Raw genomic sequence first — 27597 nt, 5'->3', positions numbered from 1 at the left:
TCCATCTATTTAATGGGGGATTAATAGACAGATTAATGGACCTTTCGACATTAGGGATTAAATACCATCATTAATTAACAATAATAAATCATTAAATCAGCTCTCTCGCCCTTTAGCCTCTCTCTTTGCTGTCTCATTTGTATCCACCCACTTGAACCGGAACCTTTTCTCGGGATTTACACCCTCCCCGTCGCTGTATCGCGCTGACAGCCAGCCTCAACACCGATCCACTCATCACCGTGCGCCCGTCGTCGCTCACATCATCAGCGGTGCTGCACGGGATACTCCGGGTTGTACGATTCCTGTGGTAGCGGTGGTAGGTCGGCCCGTTATTTACTCTGGCTTCTAGAGAAGTGTCATCTTTATCTCCCGTGACAGCCTCACCGTGGACACCAAAGACTGACAGCATCTGTGGGCGCTACGATGGATGCTTCAAGTGCGCTCTCGTGATCTACGCTCACCGGCTCGGTGGGGTCGTTTCAGCTTCCGTTTCAAACGGAAAGGATAGATTATATGCACAGCTCCTGCCTGTACGCGCAGTGAACGGGTAAAGATGGGGAGCACGACCTCTTGCTGCGTGTCTGGGAGCCCCAAGCTCCGCAGAAATGCCCACTCGAGGCTGGAGTCGTACCACCAGGAGTCGGATATGAGTAGGGAGGAGACGGGATGCAACCTGCAGCACATCAGCGACAGGGAGAACGTTGACGGTAAAAACAAAACAAAACAAACAAACAAAAAACCCTTTAAGGTGCCAACATTGCATTTTGCGCCATGACGATAAAAGATAAAAGTTTATGGCTGGTATGAGCTGCTGGTATAAATTTTTGGAATTAAACAAACAGCCTAATTGACGCTAATTACACGTATGTATACATGAAATGCAGCTAATAATAACATGGAGTGAAACATTCAAATGTACCAGTTAGGTGCAGTAAACTAATGAAAATAAGTTAGAATGAAAATGTTTTATTATTCCTGTGGGAAAGTTTTGAGCCTTTTCTATTCTGGTGACTCTGCTTAGTCTAAAGGCAAAAAGGACCCTCAAAACAACATAATAAAAAACACGTCACGCCCATTTTCAAATCTTGAAAAATTAATCTGTAGCTTTCACATATCCACCTCTGCTCGCACTACTCATGAGTTGACTGCAGAGACATATCAACCTTCAGTACAGCCGAGCACATGCATGGATCTGTGTGCATTCTCATTCTCGTGTGGCACTGCAGAGAGATATGGAGCTGCAGAGAACATCCTGTCCGTGAGGGCAGGCGTCTTTGTGCCGGTCTTTGTTTTGCAAGCATGGTACGCAGCCCCCTCCACTGACACATGCTAATATGCATTACAATTGACCCATTCACGCTGGAAAGTGGCTACTAAATGGGCTGCCTATTTCCATCCAACAGCAAACCATTTCATATAAATGGTTTTTCTCAAAAACTGTACAAAATCACCCCCCCTGTACAAACTATGTCCCTGGCAAGATTATTTGAAACTGTTTTATTAATCATTGTTTTACTGACACTGTATTACAAGACAGTGTCTGTCAGATAAGTTGTAACCTTTTCACTCTGGCTTAGGAAGATTCTCATAACATCAACCAGTATAGATTCAAATATGGAGTCTAACAAAGCATAGCCACACAAGGACAAGGGCTGCTAACTTATCTGGTGCACAAATTAAGCTGTATTTAATCCTGTATCTGCTCTGTAGTTTTCACCTGATTTGTTTTGGGTCACGTAAAGAGGTCAAATTTCCATGTTTACAGATGCATTTGACCTATTTTTTCCCCCTTTTAATTTATTTGACCTGCTCATCAAAGAGTTCTGAATCCTCTTCCACATTACATTCATGTTATACAGGATACAGCCTCATTATCTGTGCTTTTTAAAGAAGTCCCACATTCATAGTAGGTGCTCATTCTTAGTCATACATTTTGCCACTACTTGCTGGAGAGCCCTGACACATCTGATAGCATCATCTTTCCTCTTTGCCATGTTTACAGTTCTGTGCTGATAAAGGATCTTCGCCCAGGAACACTTTGTACGGGTTATCATGTGAGGCGGGAAAAGAGGAAATTATTCTCACCTGCCGATCTAATCTTGTTTTAGATGTGTTGATTTCTTTTGCCAAATCTTTGCATAACTGCAAAGCTCAAGAAGAGCAGAAAACAACCCGAAAGAGGAAACATCTCAGCAGCACATTAGAAGAACCGTGTCTGTTGTCTTGCATCTAAAATCTGAGTGCACATGAATTAAAAACATTTGGAGCCATATTCGCTTACATATTTTGCTATAGGAAGCCTATCGACCTTCATTCAGCACAGTCAGCATGGTGAGAGACCTGCCTTTTATTGATCAGTGATGTCACTTCCTCTTGTAAAGATTCAGCTTATGTTCTGCATGGTATTTGTGGAGACTACTGACTTGAGTGCTTTGCATTACAGCAGGGTAATGTTGATAATACATCTTCAGTATCTGTGACAAGGCGGCTTTAAGATCACTGAAAACATTGCGTAGAGAAGTGGAAAACTCCCCCCGAATATGTTTTGGATCGTTGCTTTAATCGGATGCATAATTGTCTGAGCGTGGAGCCAGATGCTCTTTCTAACAGAGAAAGAAAAGAGCCATGATGAAGATTCAGAGAGTCGACTGTCATTTCTGGCGAGGATAAAGATTACTCGCGCTGAGAGGCCGTCTGTCTCAGCGGTGCGGTGATTGAAACCGGAGCGTGTCTAATGTGTTCGGACTGTTATGAATTCACAGATTAGTGGGCTTCATTAGAATCTGCAACATCAGAAAAAAAGAAAGAAAGAAGTCTTCGTCCCTTCCCAAAAAAGAGGCAGCTGTGAGCCTGTGTCAGAGCAGATACAAGAAGCCTCAAGGGACAGTTGATTGCCAAGAATTAACGCCTCAATTTAGAGCACGACATGCTGCTTTCAAATCATCACGTGCCTCGTAGTGAATGGGCTGACTTTGCAGTATTAAATGAGAGTACATGTAGGGAGGTCAGGGTCACTTATCGTTTTAATTTTTAATTAAAAGAGAAAAATTGTTATCACCATTTTCCCAGAGCTCATCGTAACATCGTAAGATCGCGTTGTCTTTGTCGAACCAGCAGATTTTCTTTGGTGTTTAATTTAATGTCGGATCTGACGGATCATTTGGCCATGAACTAACTACTAGAGGTGGGAATCACCATACATCCCACGATACGATATTATCACGATACTTAACGCACGATATGATATTATTGCAATTTTTTAAAATATTTTGCGATATTCAGATTCTGTACATAAAGGTAAACTTTATCAATATTCATTTTATCTAATATCAAAGTCTCGCACTCAGTCTTTCTCTCATTTCAGTTTTATTGTTGACAAACTGAACGGTTTGTATTACAGTCTAGTCCAACTTAACTGAACGCAACCATCTGGTACAATTATAGCTATTCTGAACTATGCAATTTATGAAAACTATGCAGCCCATTCAGCAACTGAAGAATTTGAAAGTAAATTAAAACAAAATATAATTTTACATTAAATAAAAAAGTTTTAAACTTAATTAAAATAAAACATGTCTTAAATTAAAATAAGTAAACTGTCATGTTTATTGCTGCCATAAAAAAAGTTAAACACATTTGGACAGTGAAGGAATGTCAGGATTCTTGCTCAGAAAAAGGATCAACATGCTCTGAAGTCAGAGCACAAAAACCTTTTTTGTACTATCCCTTGATTCTTGATACATCTGAATGAAGCTCGAAATGCTCTGATGTTGTTGGAGAAATGTGCTTTTTTTCCCAGTTGTTGTTTCTCTCAGCTGACTTACAAACAACCAGCAATGCTGTCATCCATGCTTGTGGCTTTTTCCCTATGACTTTAGCAGGCTGATAGAATGTCTCAATTTTTAAAGCCCTTGACCGATTATTCTTCCTACTGAGCGAAAAGTTAGTTGTGCTTGGATTCAAAGTTCACAGAAATGAGAAAATGTTGTTTTGGTGTACAGAGGTTATCTGAGGATGTGCAGTGGTTTTCATCAGAGGCTTTCAAGCTGCTTAGAAGGGAATTAGAAATTTTGTTTATGCAAACTGTTAGAGATAGATAAGAAAAGATCATCATGTTCCCCTGCATAGTAATCTTATCAGAGAAGATTTTTAATAACAGTAAATAAAATTTATTTATTAAAATAATCTCACAGAGGAGATTACAGATCACAGAGTAATGTTTCTATCTTGAGTTTGTTATTATAGTAGGAAACCATAACTGTAATTAAATTTAAGCCCAGTTGCAATTATGGTTTCCTCGGATTATGAAAACAAGATAATCAAGAGAAAACCATTATTATACAGTGTTTGAGCTCTTTCTGCGACAGGCTTTGGCAGTCATAGTTCAGCCTGAGTTGTTTCAGATCACTTTGGTTTCGAGGAATCTGGAGAGGAACAACTATTACGAAAATCATGTTCGTTGAGTAATAGTTTTATCTGAATTCAGATTTTTCTTTTTTGCTCGGAGAAAATTGCGTCTGACTTCTGTGTGTAGAGATCAGGAGAAATCCTAGACAATAAGAGAACTAGATGGATGTGAGAGAGGACCCAGAGTCTGGAAATGACGTGGTGGCGACTCTGTGACGAACAGAGGGTCTGAAGGGGAAGCGTGCTGGGATTGTTGAAGCTGGATGAGGGGCTCAGTGGTCACCAAATGAGAACAAACAGCCTTTAGTGCAGGAAGACATATATAATCACAGAACTGGAAGGTCTTATAAATTATCTCCAAAGTATTAAAAATGTCCAAAAAAGTATTGAAGTAGAGATGTATGATTGTGCTTAGTCTTATTAACCCTTTAAAACCGGTCAGAGCGGACATGCTCCGTTTTGTGCAACTACTTTTAAATCCCGGTAGCTCTGCAACCATGTAAGCTTGCGCAATCATTTTCTTTGCATATGAAACCGCAGGAGTTGTACTTACATCTTATGCCATCAGCTTGTCCTTTGTCACGGTTTCCTTCCACATATAGCTTTGCAAAAACTGCATAAAAAGCACTTGCAGCAACAAAAACATAATATTCCAGAAACACGCTTTGCCAATCCGATCAGCTGTTTGTAACACTTCCTGCGTTGGAATAGACGTCAGCGCAAACTATCGCATGTCCTCCATGACCTGCCCAAAATCGGAAGTGACGTCATTTTGCGGAAATGTAGTTTTTTACCATCAAGGCCTCATGAGCCTATACTGGTGTTTTTAAAAGTTATGTTTGACTTTATGACTTTCTGTGTCGTTTCTGGGATGCTTAGGACTCATATTGCACTGCTGGAAATAGTTTATTTTGATGCATATGCTGCTTTTTTGCAAATTTGCACTATAATATTTATTTTCGTTTTTCCTGCAGTGTATAGAAATTGGTGTATTTCAAAAATAAAACTATGAAGACACTCAAAATAAATTTGCTGTGGTGGGAAACTATTTTGTGCAACTTTTTTGTATTTACAGTTTTGAGGGATAAGCCTCTTAAATTTCTCTAACTAGAAATATATGTAAACGATTTTCAATTTTTTTGTAGTTTATTGCACTTTTTTGCAATTTTTTTGCTATTTTGACATGCAAGGATGCATTTATTTTGGTGCAGTTCTCCTTACACTGGTTAGGAATCTACTTTCATAACACCAGTTTTAAAGATAAGCATGTCACATGACACTGATTATTGCTGCTTTTTATCTTATTCACGCTGAACTGGCCCAGTGCTCCTTCACATTTGTACTTTTTTAGCTGTTGTGATCTCACGAGGGATAAAGCTGGCTTAAAGCCTGAAATAGAAGCTAAAATGTTGAGAAACTGACATGTGGTTTGTGCTGTGAAAACATTCTCATATTTAGCGAGACACCAGTCCTGGAGGGAAAAGATAAAGAAAGTGAGAATGAGAGAAAGCTGTCATGTGATCTGCCTTTCTTTGACAAAGCTGTCTGTGTTTCTCTATTAAAACAAGTTTTTCTGTTCCTGTAAGGCATCACACATCAACTCACATGCTTTTATTTGTATGGGGGGTAGAAGGGGAAAAAAAAGTATGTATATATATATATATATATATATATATATATATATACAGTGTTGGGAAGGTTACTTTTAAAATGTATTCCATTACAGAATACATGTCCCAAAATGTATTCTGTAACGTATTCCGTTACGTTACTCGATGAGAGTAACGTATTCTGAATACTTTGGATTACTTAATATATTATCATGCTGTCTACAACTACATGAATGTACTATTGCTGTGATTTATTACTGTTACTGAAGGTCCGCGGCTCCGAACCGTAGTAAAGGGACCTCTGGCTAATACGGTGGGTTCTGTGTTGGGCTCGTAGCTGAAAACTAGCTTTACTTTGTTGTCTGGGTCACTTTGCTAGCAGAGACAGAGAGAGGCGTTGAAAGGCTGCTGCAACGGGACTTATTGTTTCAGAGGAAAACACGAACACAGCGTACAGTCGAGTCTTAATAGCTTACTTACAACTGGGCTTGTCAGGCACTCTTCTTGGCTGCAGTGGTTATTATTATATTTACATGCTTCCAGCTCCCGTTTTTGCTCGATGACAGCTCGGACTTTTCCTTTTTCTCCCTCGCTCACAGACACATAACGTGTATGGCAGTCCATTCTCCCTGCAGCACGGACTACACTGCCTATGATGCTACATTCTTTAGAGCTATACCTGTAGCATTCTGCCTGTTAGCTTAGCACAACAACAACAACAAGGCCTCTCTCACCCAGGAAACACGCAGAGAGAGAGCGGCACCCTGTAACCATGGCAACCGCAACGCTGCCGCCCGTAACAACAGAACGTAGCTGTCAAACAAAATCCAAACAGTCCTGACCCGCAACAATATGAAACAGGGAAGTACCGCCGTGTAATCCATTTATTTCAACAAAGTAACTGTATTCTAAATACCACCTTTTTAAACGGTAACTGTAATGGAATACAGTTACTCATATTTTGTATTTTAAATACGTAACGGCGGTACATGTATTCCGTTACTCCCCAACACTGTATATATATATATATATATATATATATATATATATATATATATAGGGCTGGACAGCATCAACATGTTAACGAGCTAACTGCGCTAATGCACTAGTTCCCACCAATGTAATTGAGCATTGCGTGGCACATCCAACATACTATTTTACTTTTGAAACAACAAAGTAATAAAAAAAATTAATCTATCTGATCGAGAAATCACTCATCTTTGGAAAAGAGAGTTTATTACAGAGAAATGGCTCTTTCCAAAATAAAAGCTATACTATACGCTTCTTCTGGGCTATATTCTCAGCAGCATATTAAACATATCAGGTCCCCATAAGGAGAATCATGTGCTAACGGCTGTCTAAATGACTCGGGTAAAGTTTGTAACATGCATGCTTGTTGTTTTTGTCTGCTTCCACTTGTCTTTGCACTACATGATGTCGGCGTAAATGTGCAGTCATATTCATTGTGTTCCCACTAGTGCTGTCAGCGTTAATCTGAAATGACGTTAACACCACAACACGGCAAATCTCCGTTAACGAGCTACCGCGGATCGCCGTGAGTGGGGCTGGACGGCCAACACTTAACGAGCTAACTGCGCTAACACACTAGTTCCCACCAATGTAATTGAGCATTGCGTGGCACATCCAACATACTGTTTTACTTTTGTCCATGACGCGCTTACCTTCAGGGTCATACTTCACATGAAAACCAAAATAGTTCCAAATGCCAGATCTGAATGAGGGTGGGGGAGGTTCAATTTGCCATGTTGCAAGGAGAGCTTAGCTTCTGTCTCTCTAGCTTGCCCTGCGCTCAGTGAATCTGCGTTCGACTACTAGGCTGCACTGTCGAGCGCAGATCCACTGAGCGCTCAACACAGACAGCACCGTCAGAAGGAAAGTTGATAAAATAAATTACAATTTTGTATTGTTCGATACATATGCGTACGGAACCGAAAGCACTGTAACGAATGGTTCAATATTGATATGAGTATTGTTGCACCCCTAATATATATATTTCTTTTCTTTTTTTTAAGATTTAGAGCAAATTCAGGTAGTCTGATGAACCTGGTGTTGTGGCAGATTATTATGTTATCATTAAATATATATCTCCTAATGCAAAAGCAAATATGCATATGTTTGTTACTCAAAGGCATTTTACATTTATATCTGCATAATCTACATCTATAGCAGAACATTTGTTTCCTTGTCCACGGCTTGGCAGGTAAAGATCATGGTCGCTGTCATTTAGGTCTTAACTCAACACTGTCAACCAAGGTTCACACAAATGGTTAATAGAATAAAAGGATGAAAAGATGACAAGAAGGGGCAAAGGTTAAGTGCAGACAGACGTGGCTCTGCGACTTGACTTTGTGCAGGGCCATACAGCCCTAACTGAAATAAAGCCTCCTTTTGTTTGGGTTGTGTGCACTTGTGAAGTAATAATATGCTTAATCTTTTGATTTTGGCACTAGAGAGGTGAGTAGGAAACACTGAAAATCTAAAACCAAAAGCTTATCCTTTTACCAATTTACCTCCTTAGTTTTCTCTAAACCTCTATTTATTACTTGTAATCAACAGACACACAGTTTTTCTTTGTCTTCCAGCCTTTTTCTCTTCTTTTATTCTGCCATACATTTTAATCATTGGGGCTCTTTCTATTGTTTCTCTTTTCTGCTTTACACAGACTGAGAACAAAGCTACACAGACAGGCAAGACATGATTTCAATTTTAACTTCATTTTAAGCCAGTAGTGAGGTGTAACATTAAAAAAGGTAAAGTTAAGTCAGCTGATAATAAACCAGAGCAGTCAAATGAGACACATGAAGATTATTCTCATAAAGAAGAGGACAGATGAGATGATATACTCAAACTGGTTTCTTGAACACGACAATGAGTTCACTGTGCTAAGATGTCCTCCACTGTTACCGGAGTTTAATCCAACATAGAGCCTTTAGGATGCGGTGGAACAGGATCCAGGATCATGGATATGCAGCCAATCTGCAGCAACAGTATGACAGCTGCGTCATGTCATGGACCAAAAATCAGTTTAAAATGCTTCCAGCAACTTTTTGAATCTATGCCACAAAGAAATAGCTCCAAAGGCAAACTCCAGCCTAGTACTATCAAAGTGTAACTAATAAAGTGTTTGACGAGTGTATACTTGCACTGATGTCTAAAATGGAGCAACTATGGAGAAAGATGACTAATCAAGTGGTTAGTGTGGGAAGGGTACAGGGCAACAACAACAAGATAAATAAACTGGTCTCAGGAAAATGAATACACCCATCTTTAATTAAGTGTCTCATTATTACCACACACCAACTGAGATCCTTAAAAAAACCAAATCAGCTGCTCCTCATGTGCTCACAGCAGCCTAAACAAAAAGCACATTTTGCCCTGTGAAGCTTTCTCATAAGAGGAAGAGGACTTATTTGTTTTATTGATGTAGACATGGGTGTGCCATCAGTAAATGAAACTTAGCCAGGAAACAGATTTTTAGTGCTTTCAGCAGCCAGTTCTGCTATAAAGCACATGCAATGCAAAAATGTGTATAAATAGATATAAATTTACCAAATGGAAATCACGTTTGAAAAGTTGAGTTATAATTTTTATCTGAATATCATTTTTTTTTCTTCTTTTGCTTTGGGAAATGTCATCTGACTTCTGTGTGTAGAAATCAGGATTAATTCTTGACAATGAGGACTCGATGGACGTGAGAGAGAACCCAGGATCTGGAAACAACGTGGTGACGACTCTGACAAACAGTGGTATAAAGCACTGCAATGCAAAAAAGTTAATGAAGAGATGAAAACAAATCAGTTTTCAGATGTTTTATTTCTATTTTCTCTTGAAATTGTGTAACAAAATAAAAAAACAGTAAGAAAAGTAACATTACAGAATATTGCTGAAGTGGCACAACATTCATTATATCCACTTCTTTCCACATCAAGAAGCATTACTATTTTTACAGCACTAGCAGTCATGTGTTTCCCCAGGGACATATGACTGGCTCAGCTCAACATGTTTGCAGAGCTGAAACGACTCAGATAAAGGAGTTAAAATATTCTAAAACAAAGAAAAAGATTACTAGGCGCCCTTATTCTTCCTTTGGAGAAAAAAAAAGTCCATTCAGGGTCGCTTTGAAGGAGAAAGTACTTGTTTGGCTTGCTGACTAGTAATGAGAGAGCAATTTGTCTGCCACTACACATCAAGACCACCTCATCCCACTAATTATCACTTCAGAAAGGTCTGCTTGCTTTGAGCTCCTGAGGCAGAAAACTCCTAAAAGACAGTCTCATTTAAATTAATGAGGACTTAGAGGAAGCTGTCAACTCTTGACTATAAAGCTAATCAGAATCAAAAGCACTTTCAAACTGACATGTCACCTGATTATACCTTGTGACCGATCCCCTTCAAATTCTGCCAAGTCTTCCACGACACATTTACTTATCAAGGTTTTATCTTTCTCGCTGTAACTCATTTCCCAAACTAGCACTTATAGAATTTGGTCATCATTAAAGCAGGGAATAAATAAAAGTGTTATGATGAAGCAATATGCCAATATGTTTAGGTTCAGTCTGTGATATCTTGGCCTGAATGTGCGATTGATGCTACACGAAGCTAAAAATAAGGTTAAGCTCACTGCTTCGTGCATAGCTTCTTGACTAATCTCTCGTTAACCCAGCATGTCATGAAATACAGATCGAGGTGTTTTGTACAATGAAGGTGTGATTAGCATTGGTTTTATTTATTCATTTTACTTTTGGTAAGGAGATTGCAGTGAATTGAAACACTCACCACTGGGAGTGTAGTGATGCACCGTTGTCTGGGAATGAGAATCCTAAAATGGTCAAAAAAAGTTCAAAATTTAATTTACTAGCTGGGCCCACATCCTTATTTTAGGATTGCCAGCGTTTTAAAGGCAAATGGCTTAATCGAGAATTGAGCTGCGGTTTGGGGAAAGCCTCAATGTGGACTGACGGCGGCTCCCATGCCTGGCAGATTCCCGTGTGCTAGCGAGAAGTCAAGAAGTGAAAGAATTGGAAAAAGGGGAGCAAGGGTGGGGCATGAAAACGAGAATGAAGAGCTTGTAGAACTGGGGGTCATATGTACATGGTGGGCCATTTATATGGATACATATTTATATGGATACACCGTAATAAAATGGGAATGGTTGGTGCCAGGTCCGAGCATTCCTAGATGAACAGTTTCCTGGAAAGTGGATTGGTCGTCGTGGGCCAGTTGAATGGCCCTCAAGGTCTCCCGATCTGACCCCCCCTTAGACTTTTATCTTCGGGGTCATCTGAAGGCAATTGTCTATGGTGTGAAGATACGAGATGTGCAGCACCTGAAACTACGGATACTGGATGCCTGTGCTGGCATTTCTCCTGCGGTGTTGCTATCAGTGTGTGAAGAGTGGGAGAAGAGGGTTGCATTGACAATCCAACACAATGGGCAGCACATTGAACACATTTTATAAGTGGTCAGAAACTTGTAAATAACTCATGAAAGAATAAAGTTACGTTGAAACCAAGCACACCATTGTTTTTCTTGTGACATTACCAATAAGTTTGATGTGTCACATGGCCCTCTTCCTATTGAAAAAACAAAAGTTGTATCCAAGATGGCCGACTTCTAAATGGCCACCATGGTCACCACCCATTTGAGGAGTTTGCCCCCTCACATATACTAATGTGCCACAAACAGGACTTTAATATCACCAACCATTCCCATATTATTACGGTGTATCCATATAAATGGCCCTCCCTGTAGATAAGATAAGACCCGGAAGGGGCGTGTTTGGAGGTGTGGTCCCACTCCTGAAAGTCAGATCATTTATCTCCAATAAATCTTACTTAATCTTAAATCTTACTCTTAATCTTAAATCTTAATCTCTGACTTTCGTCCATAGTAGTCCCTATAGCATTACTGATGTGATTGTGTGTGTATACGTTTGTGTGTGTGCTTATGCTTAAGCTTATCAGTGCTTTCCCAGGGAGCGCCCCCTTTCTCTCCTGGGAATATGAAGCCATGTGTGTGTGCAAGTCCTGTTTGTTTAGTCTGATACCACTCAAGGCCAGTGGTCAGTGTGTGTGCGTTCAAATAGTGGATGGGGTTTTGGAAAAAAAAACTAAAACAAAACCAAAAAAAAATGAAAAAAGGACCAAAAAAACAAAACTAACATAGAAAAGAATAAACTGCTCACACACTGCAGAACTGTAATCTTTTGAATTTAATGCACGTGCTGGTGTTGGACATTTTAAGAGTGCCCTCTCTTCATCACGCAATGAAAAGGCCTGATAATGATGGTCAGCGCCATCATAAATCACATTAATTGGCTGAGTAGGTTTAAAACATGTCTATTCAGGTGTACCAAAGATTATACTGTTAGATATTGTCTCAGGCATTATATATATATCTTTTCTGGATTTGTCGAGATGTAATTCTTCACGTACTTGTTCTTATAAGTTTCCTTTATGTTTTTCTAGTTAGCCTCATAACTCATGCAAAGACGATATGTATTACTCACAGATGATTCATTTATTAACTATTTTTCCGATGTAATACGTGGTTCTGTTTGAATATTATTATCACTGGTCGTGGTCATATGACCTATCACAGTTTATTCAACATGGCGCCGCTCTGTGTTTCATTATCTGATGAAGAGCAGGTTTGTAGGAAACTTCATACCCTACTTGATGCAGAGTTTCCTGAGATGCTGGTACTCAGAAATCCCTTACTCTGCTGTTTGAAATGTGGGTAAGGTCCTTCAGAAAGCGATTTCACCTCAGCATTTATTTATTATTTAACACATTCATGTACAGTACATGAATTTAGACAACGCTGCTAAGAGGAAAAAAAGAATACACATGACTGAACAGTGACCAGAATTACTCTCTGCATGGGAGCGAGTGAGTTTTCATGCTACCACAGACTCCAACAATAACAGTGGCATCACATTCATAACAGTGAACTTTAGAGCCTGCCTGAGCAGGATCTAAAAGTTAACAGAGGCAAAGCTGCTCTTAGTATAAACATGGTCATAAGATAATAAGTCATGGGTGAAGCTTAAATGCCGCAATACAGATAAAAAATAAAGTAAAATAAGTCAAAATGAATGTGTGAAGTAACTTTCAAGATAAACATCAGTATGTGCTTCACAAGAAGAACTCAAATTATTATTTGAAAGTCATCCAATAAGATTTCAATTAATTAAAAAAAAAAAAAAAACACCAAAAAACCCAGCCAGTCTTAACTTGTCTGAACATTTATTAAATTCATTTTTATATGATAGGCTGATGGACCTATAAGTTTCAGTTTATGAGCTGTAACCCTAAACAGTAACATCTAGATTCAGTGGTAAAACTAACATTATTAAAGGCATAAAAATAAATATTTACCTTGAATGGATGAAAAGGACCAGAAGTTTTTGTTTTGCCTGAGCTTTTGGCTATTAGATAGAAAGTTGTTGGACTTAAAGAGCAGAATTGGAGAAATTATTAGCATTAATGTGTCCTTAAAACAAAACAGCAGTACATTGTTGCTGAGGCTGCCACATTCAATACTCCGAATATAACACGTACTTCTACACAAATTGACGCATTAATACTTTTTGCAATAATTTTTCCTCAAAAAGGTTTAAAAAGTAGCAAAACAGACACAGTGTTGGAAACAGTGTAGTGCAGTAGTGGACTGGCCTGTTAAAAGCATTGTGCCTGTTTTTAATTCATTATGTAAGAGTAGTGAGACAGACAGGTAAGTTTGCCAGCTGATAGGTTAGCTGAGCTCCTCCTGTTTCGGTGTGCCAAAGCAGACCACAACTCTCCGTTAAAGTTTACTTGAGGTGGTGAATATCATGTGTCAACACATGACACCAGCACACCTCGGGAAATCCAGCAGGTTGGCCTAGAGGGAGCTAGAGGTCCTGTGAGATTGATTCAGAAGTGCTTCTGCTAGTCAAAAAACACTTCAAGGACCTTCTGAGACCAACAATGTTTAATGTTACATCATCTTTGAACCACAGAAACAACTAGAAAAGTGAAAGCGGTTGTCTCTCTGTGTCAGCCCTGTGTAAGGCTGGACACCAGTCTGCCTCTCACCCTACTGCAGCTGGGATAGGCTCCAGCCTCCCATCGACCCTGAATTGGAAAAGCAGGAGAAGATGGATGGATAGATTTTTTTTGCTATATTTTATAGTCCTGCTGACTAATGTGGCCTTGCCCCAAGCCTACTGGTTTCCTGGAAAGATTCTTGACTGTGGCTCCACCATTGTTCTCTATGCAGTAAAAAGCAGAGCTAGCTGTGTGTGACTGGAAGACTCAAACTGACGCATGCATCATATATTTGACACAGCAGTGGTACATTTGAGAAATCACTCCACCGTGATACAAAGGTGTGTGTGTGGTTCCTAATAGTAATAAATTGCAATAAATAAATTGCTAAGTCTGATCTTTATAGAAATGGCAGTATGACATACTGGGAACAGGTCAAAGTCTGTGATCACAAATGCAGGAAAGTGAGCGTAAAGTCAAACTACAGCTCTCATGCATCCTGGCCTGACTAAAATATATTGTGAATGGACTGCTACTTAATGCTTTCCTACTCTTTCTTACTACAAGCCTCATTCACTCACTCTCAAATACACAAACACGCTTTTCTTTCTTTCTTTTTTTATGTTTTAATGTGTTTTTTTGTCCCGTGTCTGTTTTCACTGGGCTAAAGTTTATATATATATTTTTTGCACCCTTGTGCTTTCTTGGCATGCTTTCTTTTAAGTTTCAGACAAATTGAAAACCAGTTAAGCTACCATTTAAACTACTCCTGACTACTGTTACATAAGGTGCTAATGTGACACAAATCTAATCCAAGCTGGGTCCATTCACCCTGGTGGATTTCAGAGGCTTTTGGCGAGACCAAATCACATGTGCAGCTGTATATTGTAAGAAAGCAGCAGGGGAAACAGCAGCACAGCCCGAACTAATTAGGAGATGCCTAATTCGATTAATATTATTCTGGAATACATGAATAAAATGAATCGTTGATTAGCCTAACCGTTCGGCATCAACCAGTTCAACTGTTAATGCTGTTTTTTTGGCCTAAGACTAGAGTTCATTTGAACTTCAGTTGTTACCTTATGGACAGAAAAAGCTTAAACTAAGCAGACTTATATAACAGGCTTCTAGTAAATCCTACCTGCATGTTTGCCATTTTTACTTTTTATTTTATTGCACACAACAGGAGGTGTTTGTCAAAGTCTTTGCTGTTTTGCAGAATTGCTGTAATAAGTGAAAGTTGTTTCTCCCTGTACAAAACTATTCAAGCAATTTAATTTGTTACTGTAACTGTTACTGCAGTGTCACAGCTGTTTTGTTCTCATTTTAATTTACCAGCAGTCATTCGTAGTCCAGCAGTTGCTGTGGCTGGGACAGATGATCAACCATGTGTCCCTCTTGCTGTCTGCATTATAATCAAATAGTCTGGATTTCAATCTGGGGCTTTTCCTGTCGTATTGTAGGAGACTGCATGCCGGGAATGTTTAAAAGCTGACATCACCAAAAACAGGCTCGTAAAATGTTTCTAATTTGTTGCAGGACACTACAGGATTTGTAGTTACGAGTTAAGTGAATAATAGCAGATGCTGTACCTGTATCATTTTTGGTGTTGCTTATTCAATTTTGTCATCTGACTTCAATTACTCTCAATTATTTATGCACATGATTGTTACGCACGTGATTTCGAATGCCGGGATTTGTTTTTAGATGTGCTGGGTGTGGAAATGATCGCTCGCTGAAGAGAGAAAGCTTCCCACTCATAACAACTGTGCTCTCTGTTGTCAGAGTAGCTGATGTTATCGGCAACGAACGAGGCATGAAAGGATTTTTTGGCATCTGTTCTGAGTCCTTCTGCTGTATAATATGCGCGCACAAATGCCTCGCTGGCCCATGCCTTTAGGCCATGACGCAATCCAGATTAGGTCTAGATGGGAATGATTCATGCCCGGATTTATTAGAGTAGAGGAACAAAAAAACAAAACAAAAACCGCACACAGACTTACAAGAGTAACGCCTGTGATTTAAATCAGACTAAACTAGTCATCCTTTATGAGTGAGTCTTCTTATTTGCTGGTTTCTCTGCCACTATAAAAAAAGGAGACTGACCAGAGGTGTGTTATAGTGATGACTGCTTGTCGGCCAATGGTGCACGGCTGATTGCCAGAATTTTGGCAAGGAGGTGAAACGTGGACAGAGGGAGAAAATATTACAATTCATTTAAAAATGCAAAATATGAGCTTGGAGGAGCGAGTGCTCTCTGAGCAACCTTTTAGTTTAATTTCATTTGCAGTATTAGGCATCAGTAGGAATCTATAGTCCTATAACATGTAAGTATTTGCATGCTAATATATTGATAATAATATCAGTTTATACACCAAAGTTGGTTAAACTTGGTAATGTAGTAGATCACACATTTGACTAACAAGCAAAAGATCCCTCCTGGGAGGAGACACACATCCTTTTGGAGTTTGCCTCATGAAGGGCGTCCTGCATAGAAATCTACAACATGAAACATGCAGGGCTACCTGCTGTGGGACCCCATTGTGAATCCGCTAAAAGTAGTAGCCTTGGTTTAGCATTTGTGCAAAATAAACACAGCATATGTCTGGAGCATGTGTGAATGCTGCACCGAAAAACATTGTGTTTTTTCTACTGTCGTGTTTTTTTGCTCATCTTTGATATTTCAGAAAGGCGTACATATTCTTTGCTCTTTGTTTTTGACAGAGTTGAATATGGAGTACAATCCATCAGACCATCCACGGGCGAGCACAATATTCCTCAGCAAATCACAGAATGACGGTGAGTGGCTTGGTTTTATAGGATTTCACATAACAGGAAATTTGTCTCTTTATCAGGGTTTTTCGGTTCTGGTAATTAAATAATTTTGTTACATTTGATACTCAGTTGAGGAAGAAATATAGAGAAGGTCAGAAAGAGTTGCATTGTGTCTTTTTATAGATGTAGAGCATGGGTGTCGAACTCCAGGCCTCGAGGGCCGGTGTCCTGCAGGTTTTAGATATCACCCTGGGTCAACCTGAATCAAAGGATTAGTTCATTACCAGGCTTCTGAAGAACTTCAAGTAATTTAGCCATTTAAATCAGCTGTGTTTGGATCAAGGAGACATCTAAAACATGCAGGACACCGGCCCTCGAGACCTGGAGTTCGACACCTGTGATCCAGAGGAAGCATATGATAGGATGCCAAGAGACAAACTGTGGTACTGCATGAAGAAGTCAGGCAGCAAGACAGTGGTGAGGTGTATGATAGGAATGACAGATGGGTTCAAGGTGGGCGTGGGATTCAATCAGGAATTGGCTGCGAGTCCCTTTTTGTCTCAATTGTTATGGACAGGTTGACAGATGAGGGTTAGTCGGGAGTCTCCGTGGACTATGATGTTCACGGACAACATTGTGATCTTTAGTGAGAGTCAGGAGCAAGTGGAAGAGAGCCTGGAGAGGTGGAGGTATGCAGCGGAGAGACGAGGTTTGAAAGTCAGTTGTTATTGAAGGTAGATGTGTTCAAATACCTGGGGTCAAACATCTAAAGCAACAGAAAGTGCACAAGAGAGGTGAACAAGAGTCTGCAGGCAGGGTGGAGCGGGTGGAGATGAGTTTCAGAGGTGATTTATGACAGAAAGACAGCAACAAAAGTGAAAGAAATACAAGATGGAAGTGAGACCTACGATGTATGGTTTGGAGACGACGGCAAGAAGACAGGAGGTGGAGCTGAACATATTATGATTTCCAAGGATGGCGAATGTGGAGATGCCAGACAAAAAAGAGACGAGGAAGGCCACAGAGAACATTCATAGATGTACTGAAGGAGGACATGTAGAGGGTTTGTGAGACACGGAAAAATGTTAGGACAATGTGAGACAGAAGATCTGCTAAGATGATCCCTAAAGGGAGGAGCTGAAAGACATGTAACAGGTTTGCAGTGTTTAGTTTTGATGTAATTATATACAACAAGACAAAAACCCAACATTTAGAAAGCACAGTTTGCAAAAAACATACAGATAGTGTTGTATAGTTCAGAACACAGTTTTGGCTTTATTGACGTTAGCTTGACACGCTGCACTTCCTGTTATGAGCACTGCAAGTTGCTCAAATGCAGTCACAATAAAGAGGGTGTGGAAAAAGTCTGGACACAGTGCACACAGCAGCTCTGATCACGGAAATGTTTGCAGCCAGCTGAATTTGTGCTGTTGCATTAAGACTGAGACTTTTAGCTTCCTGTTTGGGAAAGCTTGCACATATAGAGAGAAAGTGTTACTAAGATCCATTAACGTCCCAGCATGAGATTGTTGTTGTTGCTGGAATTTCAGAAACAACTAACGATGCTTGCTTTTTATTGCTTTTTAATATTTTATATTGGATTGAATTTCTTTTTGTACATGCGTATGAACTCGTTCATGTAGAGAACTTCCAAGTGACATTTGATTAATGTTCCTCCTCCAAACAAAGAAGGAATAACATGATGTGAGATGTGTGAGTTTTTTAAAATATAATTATTGCTTAATATCTGCAACATTTAGAAACAAACTCCATCTTTTGTGGCTTTAAACAAAGAAATGGTGCTTTTATAGCTTTCTTTTCTGAAGTCAAAGAATCCCCTGAAGACATAAGTGTTAAATAAATTATACTTGCTGATATTGCTCATGTAGTCACAGAGTGATGTAAGCCTTTGTGCCTCTGAGCTGTTTTATTATCCAGAAATGCTCCAAATATAAAAGCAGTGTTTGCAATTTGTTTTTAACTCTGTCTACTTTTGGTCTTTTCATATTATCTCTTGTACTAAAAATACGATGCAACACTAGCTCTATCCTTTAATACAGGACTGAGCACAAGTCTCAACCAACACCTCATTTCTTAATATTTAGTTAGAAAAAAATGCAAAAAAAAAAACATGCAGCATTTTACTGAAACGTGCAAATTCACATTGAAATACAGGATATAAGACAAAAACAGAGTTTGTGCTATTCAGTGTGCTTGAAAGCCAATGTTTGAATATTTGACCACCTTTATTCTTCAGCACAGTCTTGGGTTCCTGAACACCACTTAAAGAGAGTTTACTCTTTAAGTGGTGTTCAGGAACCCAAGTTCCCTGAAGAATATTACAAAAGGCATCTTTGGATATTGGCTACCTTTTGTTATGTTTGTTGTCCATTTGTCATTGGCCCTTTTCCTCTTTTTGGGAATGGCCTTGTTGGCATGGGCGTAACTTTGTGCTGAACATTGGGGGGGTCAAGATCTCTGTCTAAATAAATAAATAAATCTGGGTAAATTCCCAGATGATTAAACATGCAACTATTTTGCTGGTAATACCTGAAATGAGTAAAGAAAATCAACGGCCTATTTATGCAAGATAGTTCATAATTTTATTGAGGGGGTTATATTGGCTGGATCTGATTATTGGGGGGGTCATAGCCCCCCTAACCCCCCTGGAAATTACACCCCTGCTTGTTGGTGCAACACTACAGTTTTATTACTGCGTGTTTCTTAGTTTCACCTAAAATGAGAACAAGTTATGCATTTTTGTAACAGACTGCTACTAACAATGTGCCTACAGATACAATTTAAAACTGGTTTATGCAGAAAATCATCATTATACAAAGGCTGAACTAAAAATGAGCGACAACAAAGCAGCCAGTGTCTAAAGACAAGAAAAAAGAAGACCTTTAGAAGGACTGGAAAACTATTGCCTGAGACCACTTTAAAAGAATTACACATCTGTTTCCTTTAAAGCAAAATATTAAGAAATGAGTGATGGCTCATGACTGCACAGCTCTGTATTTTGTTTAAAATTCATAGTACTTGGGTTATGAGCATAAAAATGTTGGACAAGTTCTTCAGCTGCTTATGACAGATTGCTTTTGCAGGAGAAGTTTACTTAAAGAGTGATCTTTTTGTCTCAGGTACTTATTTTAGTACTTGAAGTGCTGACACTGTTCCCAGAGAAAAGCCAAAATGTGTGACACAAGTGAGACAAAAAGCAACAATAAATGACTTTATCAGGGATTTCCTCTTTTGTAAGGATTTATTTTGACCCCTTAGATATATCTCATGACCATCAAGGATGCCCTCACTGTTATCAGAACCCAAATCATATTAGAATATTTAAGCATTAACATTGTGACATTACAAATGTTTGTTTGATGATGATTTATGAGGACGTTTTGCTTTGCCCTACAATGTATGCCATTTGTTTCTTTAAATGAATCAGTGACTCTCATGCAAAGAAATAAGGCTGTTGGTTCCTCTTTTTTCAGAGGTAGCATACAGGACTGGTGAGTAGTGTAACTTTGTCTCCATCTAGTGGCAAAACTGCACATTTCCGCCTCTGTGTCGCAGCTCACTCTTTACTTTTACCCTTTAACTGTCTTTTCTCAGCAATTTATTGCAACCTTTTTTGCTAGCTGCTATTAACACTTTGCTAATAGTGTTTAGTGTGTTTTACATTCGGTGGGCTTTGTGTTTGGCTTTTTTTTGCTTCTGGCATTTTAGGAAAAGTTACAGATGTTGAATGTCTTTATTTTTACAGTGCGGGAGAAAAGAAAGAGTCTCTTCATCAATAATGTGAGTGCAATTTTTCTGCTATTTTTTCTTCTTCTTTATTCTTTTTGTGCACATTACCCTTGCATGCTATAGATGAGACCAAAACATGTGAATTCTAATAACAGTCTTTTGTGTGTGTGTTTGTGTATTTGTAGCACGGAACTTTGAGGCGCAAATACAGCTCCTGCTCCACCATCTTCCTGGATGACAACACAGTCAGCCAGCCCAACCTCAAATACACCATCAAATGGTTGTAACACCAGGAAGGAAACATTTGTATTTTTTTTAAACCTACATGCTTTTCTGATATTAATATAAACATTTCTTTCTGTCTACAGTGTAGCATTGGCAATATACTACCATATAAAAAACAGGTAAGGATTCTCATGTGAAGGTTCTCAGTCATCCAGGTCATCGTAGTCAAAGGAGCTTGCAAAGAAAAGCGTCTGGACTTCTTTAAGTTAAACTTAAAGAAGTCCAGACGCTTTTCTTTGCAAGCTCCTTTGGTAAGGATTCTCATGTTACCTAAAGACTGCCAGTTAATATCTGGGCATCTGATATCAAGGACAATATATTCAGTTTATCCCAAAATCTAAATGCAGAACTGCTGCCTATTCTGGATGGTTTATTTGTGCTTCTCTTTAAGCTTTTTATGATGAATGCACAAAATTACATCTAGAATTCAGCAAAGTTTGAAGTCTGTACTTATGTTTAATCTTCTCACAGTTTCAAGGGTGTCTGGACTGTTGAAGGATTCAAAGTGAGGGATGCAAGACATAAGACTTATCAGAATAAAACAGGAAATGAAGAACTTCTAGAACTGAAACAAGAAGGCATGAAACACACCACTAAAGAATAACTAAGAACAAACTAATTCAGGAGGGAAAAAATAAGGACGTTGCTAAACAAAATCTGGAAACCAAAACAGAAATCTAAACTTCAAGTCCCGGAATAACACGTAAAGAATTCCAAACCCCACGTAATGACAAAGGGCAGGACCTTGACGAGTGTATACTTCTGTGTACTACTTCTCTTTACCCAAAACTCCATGGCATTTACAGTTTGTGAACATCTCTGTTTTTGCTACGGTAGTAGCTCACTGTGGCTAGCACACTAAAGTGTACCCTGCCTTTCGCTCTGTGATAACTGGAAGAGGCTCCAGGCTCTTTGACCCTGGATTGGATGAGTATTTGAGAAAGTGGATGGATAGAAGAGAGGAAAAATAAATTTTTATTCCTTTTCAGAGATGCAGACGGTGGGACGCTATTAGATATCTTTGATGAGAAGCTTCACCCTCTCTCGGTAAGATAAGCGATTTCATTTTTAAATCTGTTGACTATCCTGCTGCTCGTTTTGACAAACCTGTGTCAGATGTTCTGTTGTATTTTTAATCACCTTGGTAGACTCTGGTTCTGTGCGTTAAGATTTTTCTCTCTCCCATTTTAAACCCTTTATTTTTGCTCTCACCCTCACCGTCTGTTGCTTCATTTTCACTTGCGCACTTTTCTTTATGCCTTGTTGTCTTTCTCACCCTACTCTCTGTTTTGGCTTTTCTTCCTCCTCGCAAAATTGTCATCCACCATCATCCACTTTTCTCACTTTCCCTGATGGTTGTTGTTCTTTTGTCCAATCTCTGCCTCCCTTCATTTATCCAGAAATCAGAGGTTCCACCGGACTACAATCAACACGATCCGGAGCAGAAGCAGATTTACCGTTTTGTCAGGACACTGTTCAGTGCTGCTCAGCTCACTGCTGAGTGTGCAATTGTCACACTGGTGAGGCTTATTTGTGTATTGCCATTAAATAATGCATTTTTTAAAAAAAAGGTATCTTCATGACACTTTGCCCCCCTAAGGTGAGATAAGATGGACATTTCAGTTGTGCGCACACAGTTTGTGTTTAGGCCCCCGGGAAATTGCAGCCTGATATGTTCAGACAACCCAGGCATGTGTGCAAATTGTTGATGAGACTATGCATCATAACTACTGTGATGCATGTGACTATTGTGGGCTCTGAGAGATCAGTGATGAATGTAGTTTCTCATACAGGGGGGGGAAAAAAAAAAACAACAACAATCGTTTACCTCCCGACTCTATTAGTTAGATCAAATCAGGTTCTGTTAATAAACAGTTTTTTCCATGTTATCTGCTGCTTTGATTTTCTATCTAGTTTTCAGTCTTTATCCATGTGATTGTGCAGGTTTATCTGGAGAGGCTCCTGACCTATGCAGAGATTGACATCTGTCCAGGAAACTGGAAGAGGATCGTTCTGGGTGCTATCCTGCTGGCTTCCAAAGTCTGGGATGATCAAGCTGTCTGGAATGTCGACTACTGTCAGATTCTGAAGGACATCACAGTGGAGGACATGTGAGTGATTAGCATTAAGGATGGGAATGGTCTTGAAATTTAGGATTTTATTCGAGGTTTAAGGTTTAAATTGGGAGTCGGTTGGGGACTGCATCAAAATGTTAAAAAAGACAGAAAAGAAAACCACAAGCAGCCCGAGAAAAACCGGAACGATGCTCATGAGATTTGGTGTGATGAGCTTCTTCATCAAGTCATGGATTTAAATCCTCAAGGTTTCAAACAAATACATAAAGGGAATGAAAGACTCAACAACACCTAACTTTGAACTTTGAAAGATGATTTGTGATTTCAAGGAGCCGTTTTTTCTTCTTGATATCACAAAGAAAACATTTTTAAAAAGTCACTGGGGGAGTGCACTGACACAGAAATTGTATGATCATGCGACCAGGAACGAATTGGAGCGACAGTTTCTGGAGCTGCTGCAGTTCAACATCAACGTGCCGTCCAGCGTCTACGCCAAGTACTACTTTGACCTGCGATCTCTCTCAGAGTCGAACAACCTCAGCTTCCCCCTGGAGCCGCTCAGCAGGGAGAAAGCTCAAAAACTGGAGGTGAGACGTCACCGTTAAGGTTTCCATCCGAATCTTTTTCTTTCTTTTCTATCCATCAAATTACTACATTTTCCCCTTGATTAGTAATCGATGAAAATAAAGAAACTCAAAGCCAATAAATATAGGAGTTATAAATTGTTCCAGATTGCCACAATTCAGCTTTGCTCGATTGCCACAATTATTTCTCAGGGTTAGCAACATAGAGAAGGGAACTAAAGGGATAAGCCAAGTAGGGCTGCCACGATTACGTCGACTATCAAAATCGTCGATGACTAATTTAATAGTCAACGCATCGTTTGAAGCTTTGTAAGATCCCAAAAGATGCAGGAAGAAGTAGTAGGATTTAAGAGTGTAATAACGGACTGAAACAGAAGATGGCAGCACTGCATGTACAAGGATGCCAGCTGCCGTTAAACCCCGAAGAAGAAGAAGCTCTGTCCCAGAATTCATAGCGCAGCCCAGCTCAGTTTCCAACAATGGCGGCAGCTAGTTAGTTTTAATGTTACTCTTATTATTCTTTCTGGGTCACAAAATAAACGTTTAACATATTTTCAGGCGAGAATGTAGCTGTGTAAACCTCAAATATCTGCTCAGTTTATCAAGACACCACATATTTTCAAAAGCGCTCCAACGTTTTCAGAGATGTCTGTTACCCACTAGCTCGATAGCTAGCCGGGGGCAAGGCTCACTAGAGCCGTGAGAACACCGGACTCCTGTAAATCGTTTTCAAACCCACCGAGTCTTTCGCTACTCAGGTTAAACATATATAAGTCACTTAGATAACTTAAAAATGTTATTATTTGGCTTTTTTCAGTATTTTATTTGTTCCTGAGTAAATCGGTTTGGCTGAGATTAAAGTTATAGTTTTTACACAGCTGAATAAATGTCAAGCAGACAGCTGATTATCAGAAGTGTGAGATGCTCGAGAATATTCTCCGGTGTCCTGTTATATTTTAGATAGCAAGGAGTTTATTAAACTTCACCGAAACAACCTGCAGATTTTATTAAAATTTAACAAACTATCATCTTGTCTTTATTTTTAGTTAGCACATAACTTAAACACTTAAAGCTGTAAGCTAATGATAGTTATATAAGAGCAGATGCATGCTGGTGCAATAAGCTGTACGTTTTATGTTCAATGGATGATGATCTGATTAGTCGACTAATCGCAAAAATAATTCGGTGACTAGTTGTTTATCAAAATAATCGTTTGTGGCAGCCCTAAAGCCAAGTACTGCATTTATTAAAACTAGTTAACTAAAAAGAACCAATTATGTAGCGTGGAGAGACTTTGCTCCTGTAGAGCCTGCTGGCTGAAAGAGACTGTGCATGTCGGAGGTGTCACTGACTGATCAGGGCAACTAATTGCTGATTGGGCCTTCAATTATATTTGTATACCGGCAAGGTGCTTTATTTTGTAAGGTAAAGACTCCACAATAATACAGAGAAAACCCCAATAATCAGACGACCGTCTACGAGCAAAGTACTGGGCAACAGCAGGAAGGAAAAACTCACTTTTAAGAGGCCGAGGGGAAGAAAAAAAACAGTTTAGCAGGATAGGACAATTACCTTTACAGATCTTCCGGTGTATTGAAAATGTGTAAAGGGGCGTCAAATTGCACTATTTACTTTTAAACAAGATTTGAAAAGTTTTCTAGAAACCGAAACGTTAATGCTTCAATCACATAAAAGCCCTGCACGCAGCCAAATGACAACGATATCTTAAAATTCCTTCATGCCCTTTTTGCAGGCCATCTCCAGGCTATGTGATGACAAGTACAAAGACGTGCGGAAAGCTGCCAGGAAGCGCTCGGCGAGCATGGACAATCTATGCGGGATCCGATGGGTTCCTGCAATCCTCTCTTAACCACTAATATGCTGTCATATAGTGAAGAGTGACATCGTACTACAGACGCTGCCTGAAGGAGAAAACGTGTGTTTGTGCTCAGTGGAAGTGTGTCAGTGTGAATGGTTCCAGGGTGCAAAGCTACATTCTGGAACAGCGAGTGTAACCTGGCACCATCCGACGGACCTGGAGTCAAGAATCGCAAACTACAGTTTAAGCGAACGCGACGTGTTTCTACTTTAACTTAATGCCTTCATAGTGCCTCGATATTTTTGTACTGTAAGAGGGAAGGGAGTTACCGGTTGCCACGTCAACCATTCAAAGACATTCGGAGACAACTCTAGTTTTGGAGTATAAAGGAAATCCAGGACAAGACAAAGGTCTGAAACTTTTGAGGACATGGCATTGTCAACCTGTCTCAGTGTAAAAAGTCTCAATTCGGTTTTCTGGTTTTGTCCAGACAAATCTCTCAGTTTTAACTAGCTTCAGAGATTCTAAATAACCTGTCTTTCAGATAACCCTGCGTATTATTTATTTAAGTACTTTTCAATATTTTCAACTGTGTTTGGCAATTAGTAGTGTAGCACAGGACTTTCTACTGGTTATTTATTTCTTTGATGGGAGTAAGAATAATAAAGATTTCTTCTCTGGAAATATTCAAGGTTTACAGTTCTAGTGTACCTCTTTATGCTCAGGTAGTCTGGTTGATATGTTGATTGACTGTAATGCTCCTCATTTCGGTTATTGGGAGGATAAATGAGATTAGATAATGAAATAAACACCATAGAAAGAAAGGGCTAGAATACATTTAAAGTATCCCTATAGATGTATCAGTATAGCAAAAATCACCAGGTTTTCCTTCAGTAACATGACTCCACCAGTTCAAAAGCAGGAGACAGCACGACCCTCTGCTGACATCTAGTGGTTATTTGAGGTGTTGCAGAAAAAGGCTGCCAGTCCAGGGTAGGACTGGACGAAGTTACGTGTTGCGTTACGTGTTAACATTACATCGAAAAAGTATCTGCAACACATGTTTCAGAGAACTTCTTTCCTATTATCCCAAATAATCCACATTTCTTGCAGTGAACCGTCTTTATAGACGTTGTAGTCAATTATACACAGTAATTTTTGTTACTGGCTGAATGGGGAAAAAAGAGAAAAGATGTTGTTTTGTACTGAACATTTATTTAACAAAACAATACATTTACTGTCAAACTCAAATGTGCTGTTGCTACTTAAAATGTTTTATAGTCAAGTAAAATTTAATGTCTAACTTCAAACAAAGAGAATGACATAACTGGTCTGACAAGTGCACTGACCACTGGATGCTGATCTATTGCAGATGTGAGGAGGCTACCCAACATTCCTTTGTTTATATATGTTCAGTATTATAGCATTACTGACTGTATATATCACATTTACTGTTCATCTGGAAAATCTGGTAAAAAGCCCCAGTCTCATGAGCTTCATGCTCAGTGTATCCTACCCTGGCTACTGTCTTTATTTACAGTATTAACATGTTCTTGGATGGATGCTTGAAGGACTTGCTGACATGTCTGGGTTAAAGGGTTTCTGTTTTGCAACTTCTCAAACCCTGTGAAACCCAAAGTTCCTCAAATATAGGGGTAAGCCAAAAAAGAGAGCTGTTTTCCTTATGTTTGATGAGGTCATTTTTGTAGTTATACAAGTTTTCACAGGACATGTTAGTAAGATAGCATGCTACTAAATAACAATATGAACCAAAGAAAAGTGTATTAATTGTATGACTGCAACTTCACAAATATCTAATGCCTCAAATCCCACAAAGTTCTTCTCTCATATCCCGAATTTTTTTTTTTTTTTTATTAGAAGCAAAGTAAACACAGGTCTCATCTACTAGTTATGTATGATTGGCAGTCTTTGATCATCAACAACGTGTCCTTGATAAAGGGTGTCTTGAATCCCTGTGTTTAATCATGACAAGCTAATACTGTTTAATCTTTAAAAACATGGTTTTGTAATTTGGATTTTCTCATTTGGGCAAGATATGAATTTTTCCATGTTTCTTTTCACCTCAGTGTCTCAACGCTAAACCAGTAAAATATAGAAATATAGTGTAGTTATTTTGGAAATTAACTTTGTACAGTGTGTAAAGAGTTCAAAAACTGAAACAGGTTAAATTTAAGTTATTTATGGATGTGACTGATTTGTGTTTTTAATAAAACAAAATAT

At 39.1% G+C, this 27597-nt stretch overlaps 1 protein-coding gene across 2 annotated transcripts; it reads left to right on the top strand.

The window, feature by feature from the left end:
• Positions 1–189: 189 nt before the first annotated feature.
• Positions 190–27597, top strand: LOC102776166 (cyclin-Y-like). Of its 2 annotated transcripts, XM_087831664.1 has the most exons (11): positions 190–707; positions 16793–16867; positions 20338–20355; positions 20610–20644; positions 20779–20873; positions 20962–20997; positions 21868–21925; positions 22279–22398; positions 22823–22989; positions 23378–23540; positions 25291–27597. In XM_087831664.1, the coding sequence occupies exons 1-11, from the start codon at positions 554–556 to the stop codon at positions 25405–25407; spliced, it is 1038 nt and encodes a 345-aa protein (XP_087687790.1). In that variant the 5' UTR covers positions 190–553; the 3' UTR covers positions 25408–27597. The 2 variants fall into 2 exon arrangements, with proteins under 2 accessions (XP_087687790.1, XP_087687792.1); XM_087831666.1 differs by lacking the exon at positions 20338–20355.

The sequence above is a fragment of the Neolamprologus brichardi genome, chromosome 18, assembly GCF_056152115.1.
Source record: "Neolamprologus brichardi isolate AB-2024 chromosome 18, ASM5615211v1, whole genome shotgun sequence".
NCBI lineage: Eukaryota > Metazoa > Chordata > Actinopteri > Cichliformes > Cichlidae > Neolamprologus > Neolamprologus brichardi.
Note: the sequence above shows the minus strand (reverse complement) of the source record. Positions and strands in the feature narration are given on the sequence as shown.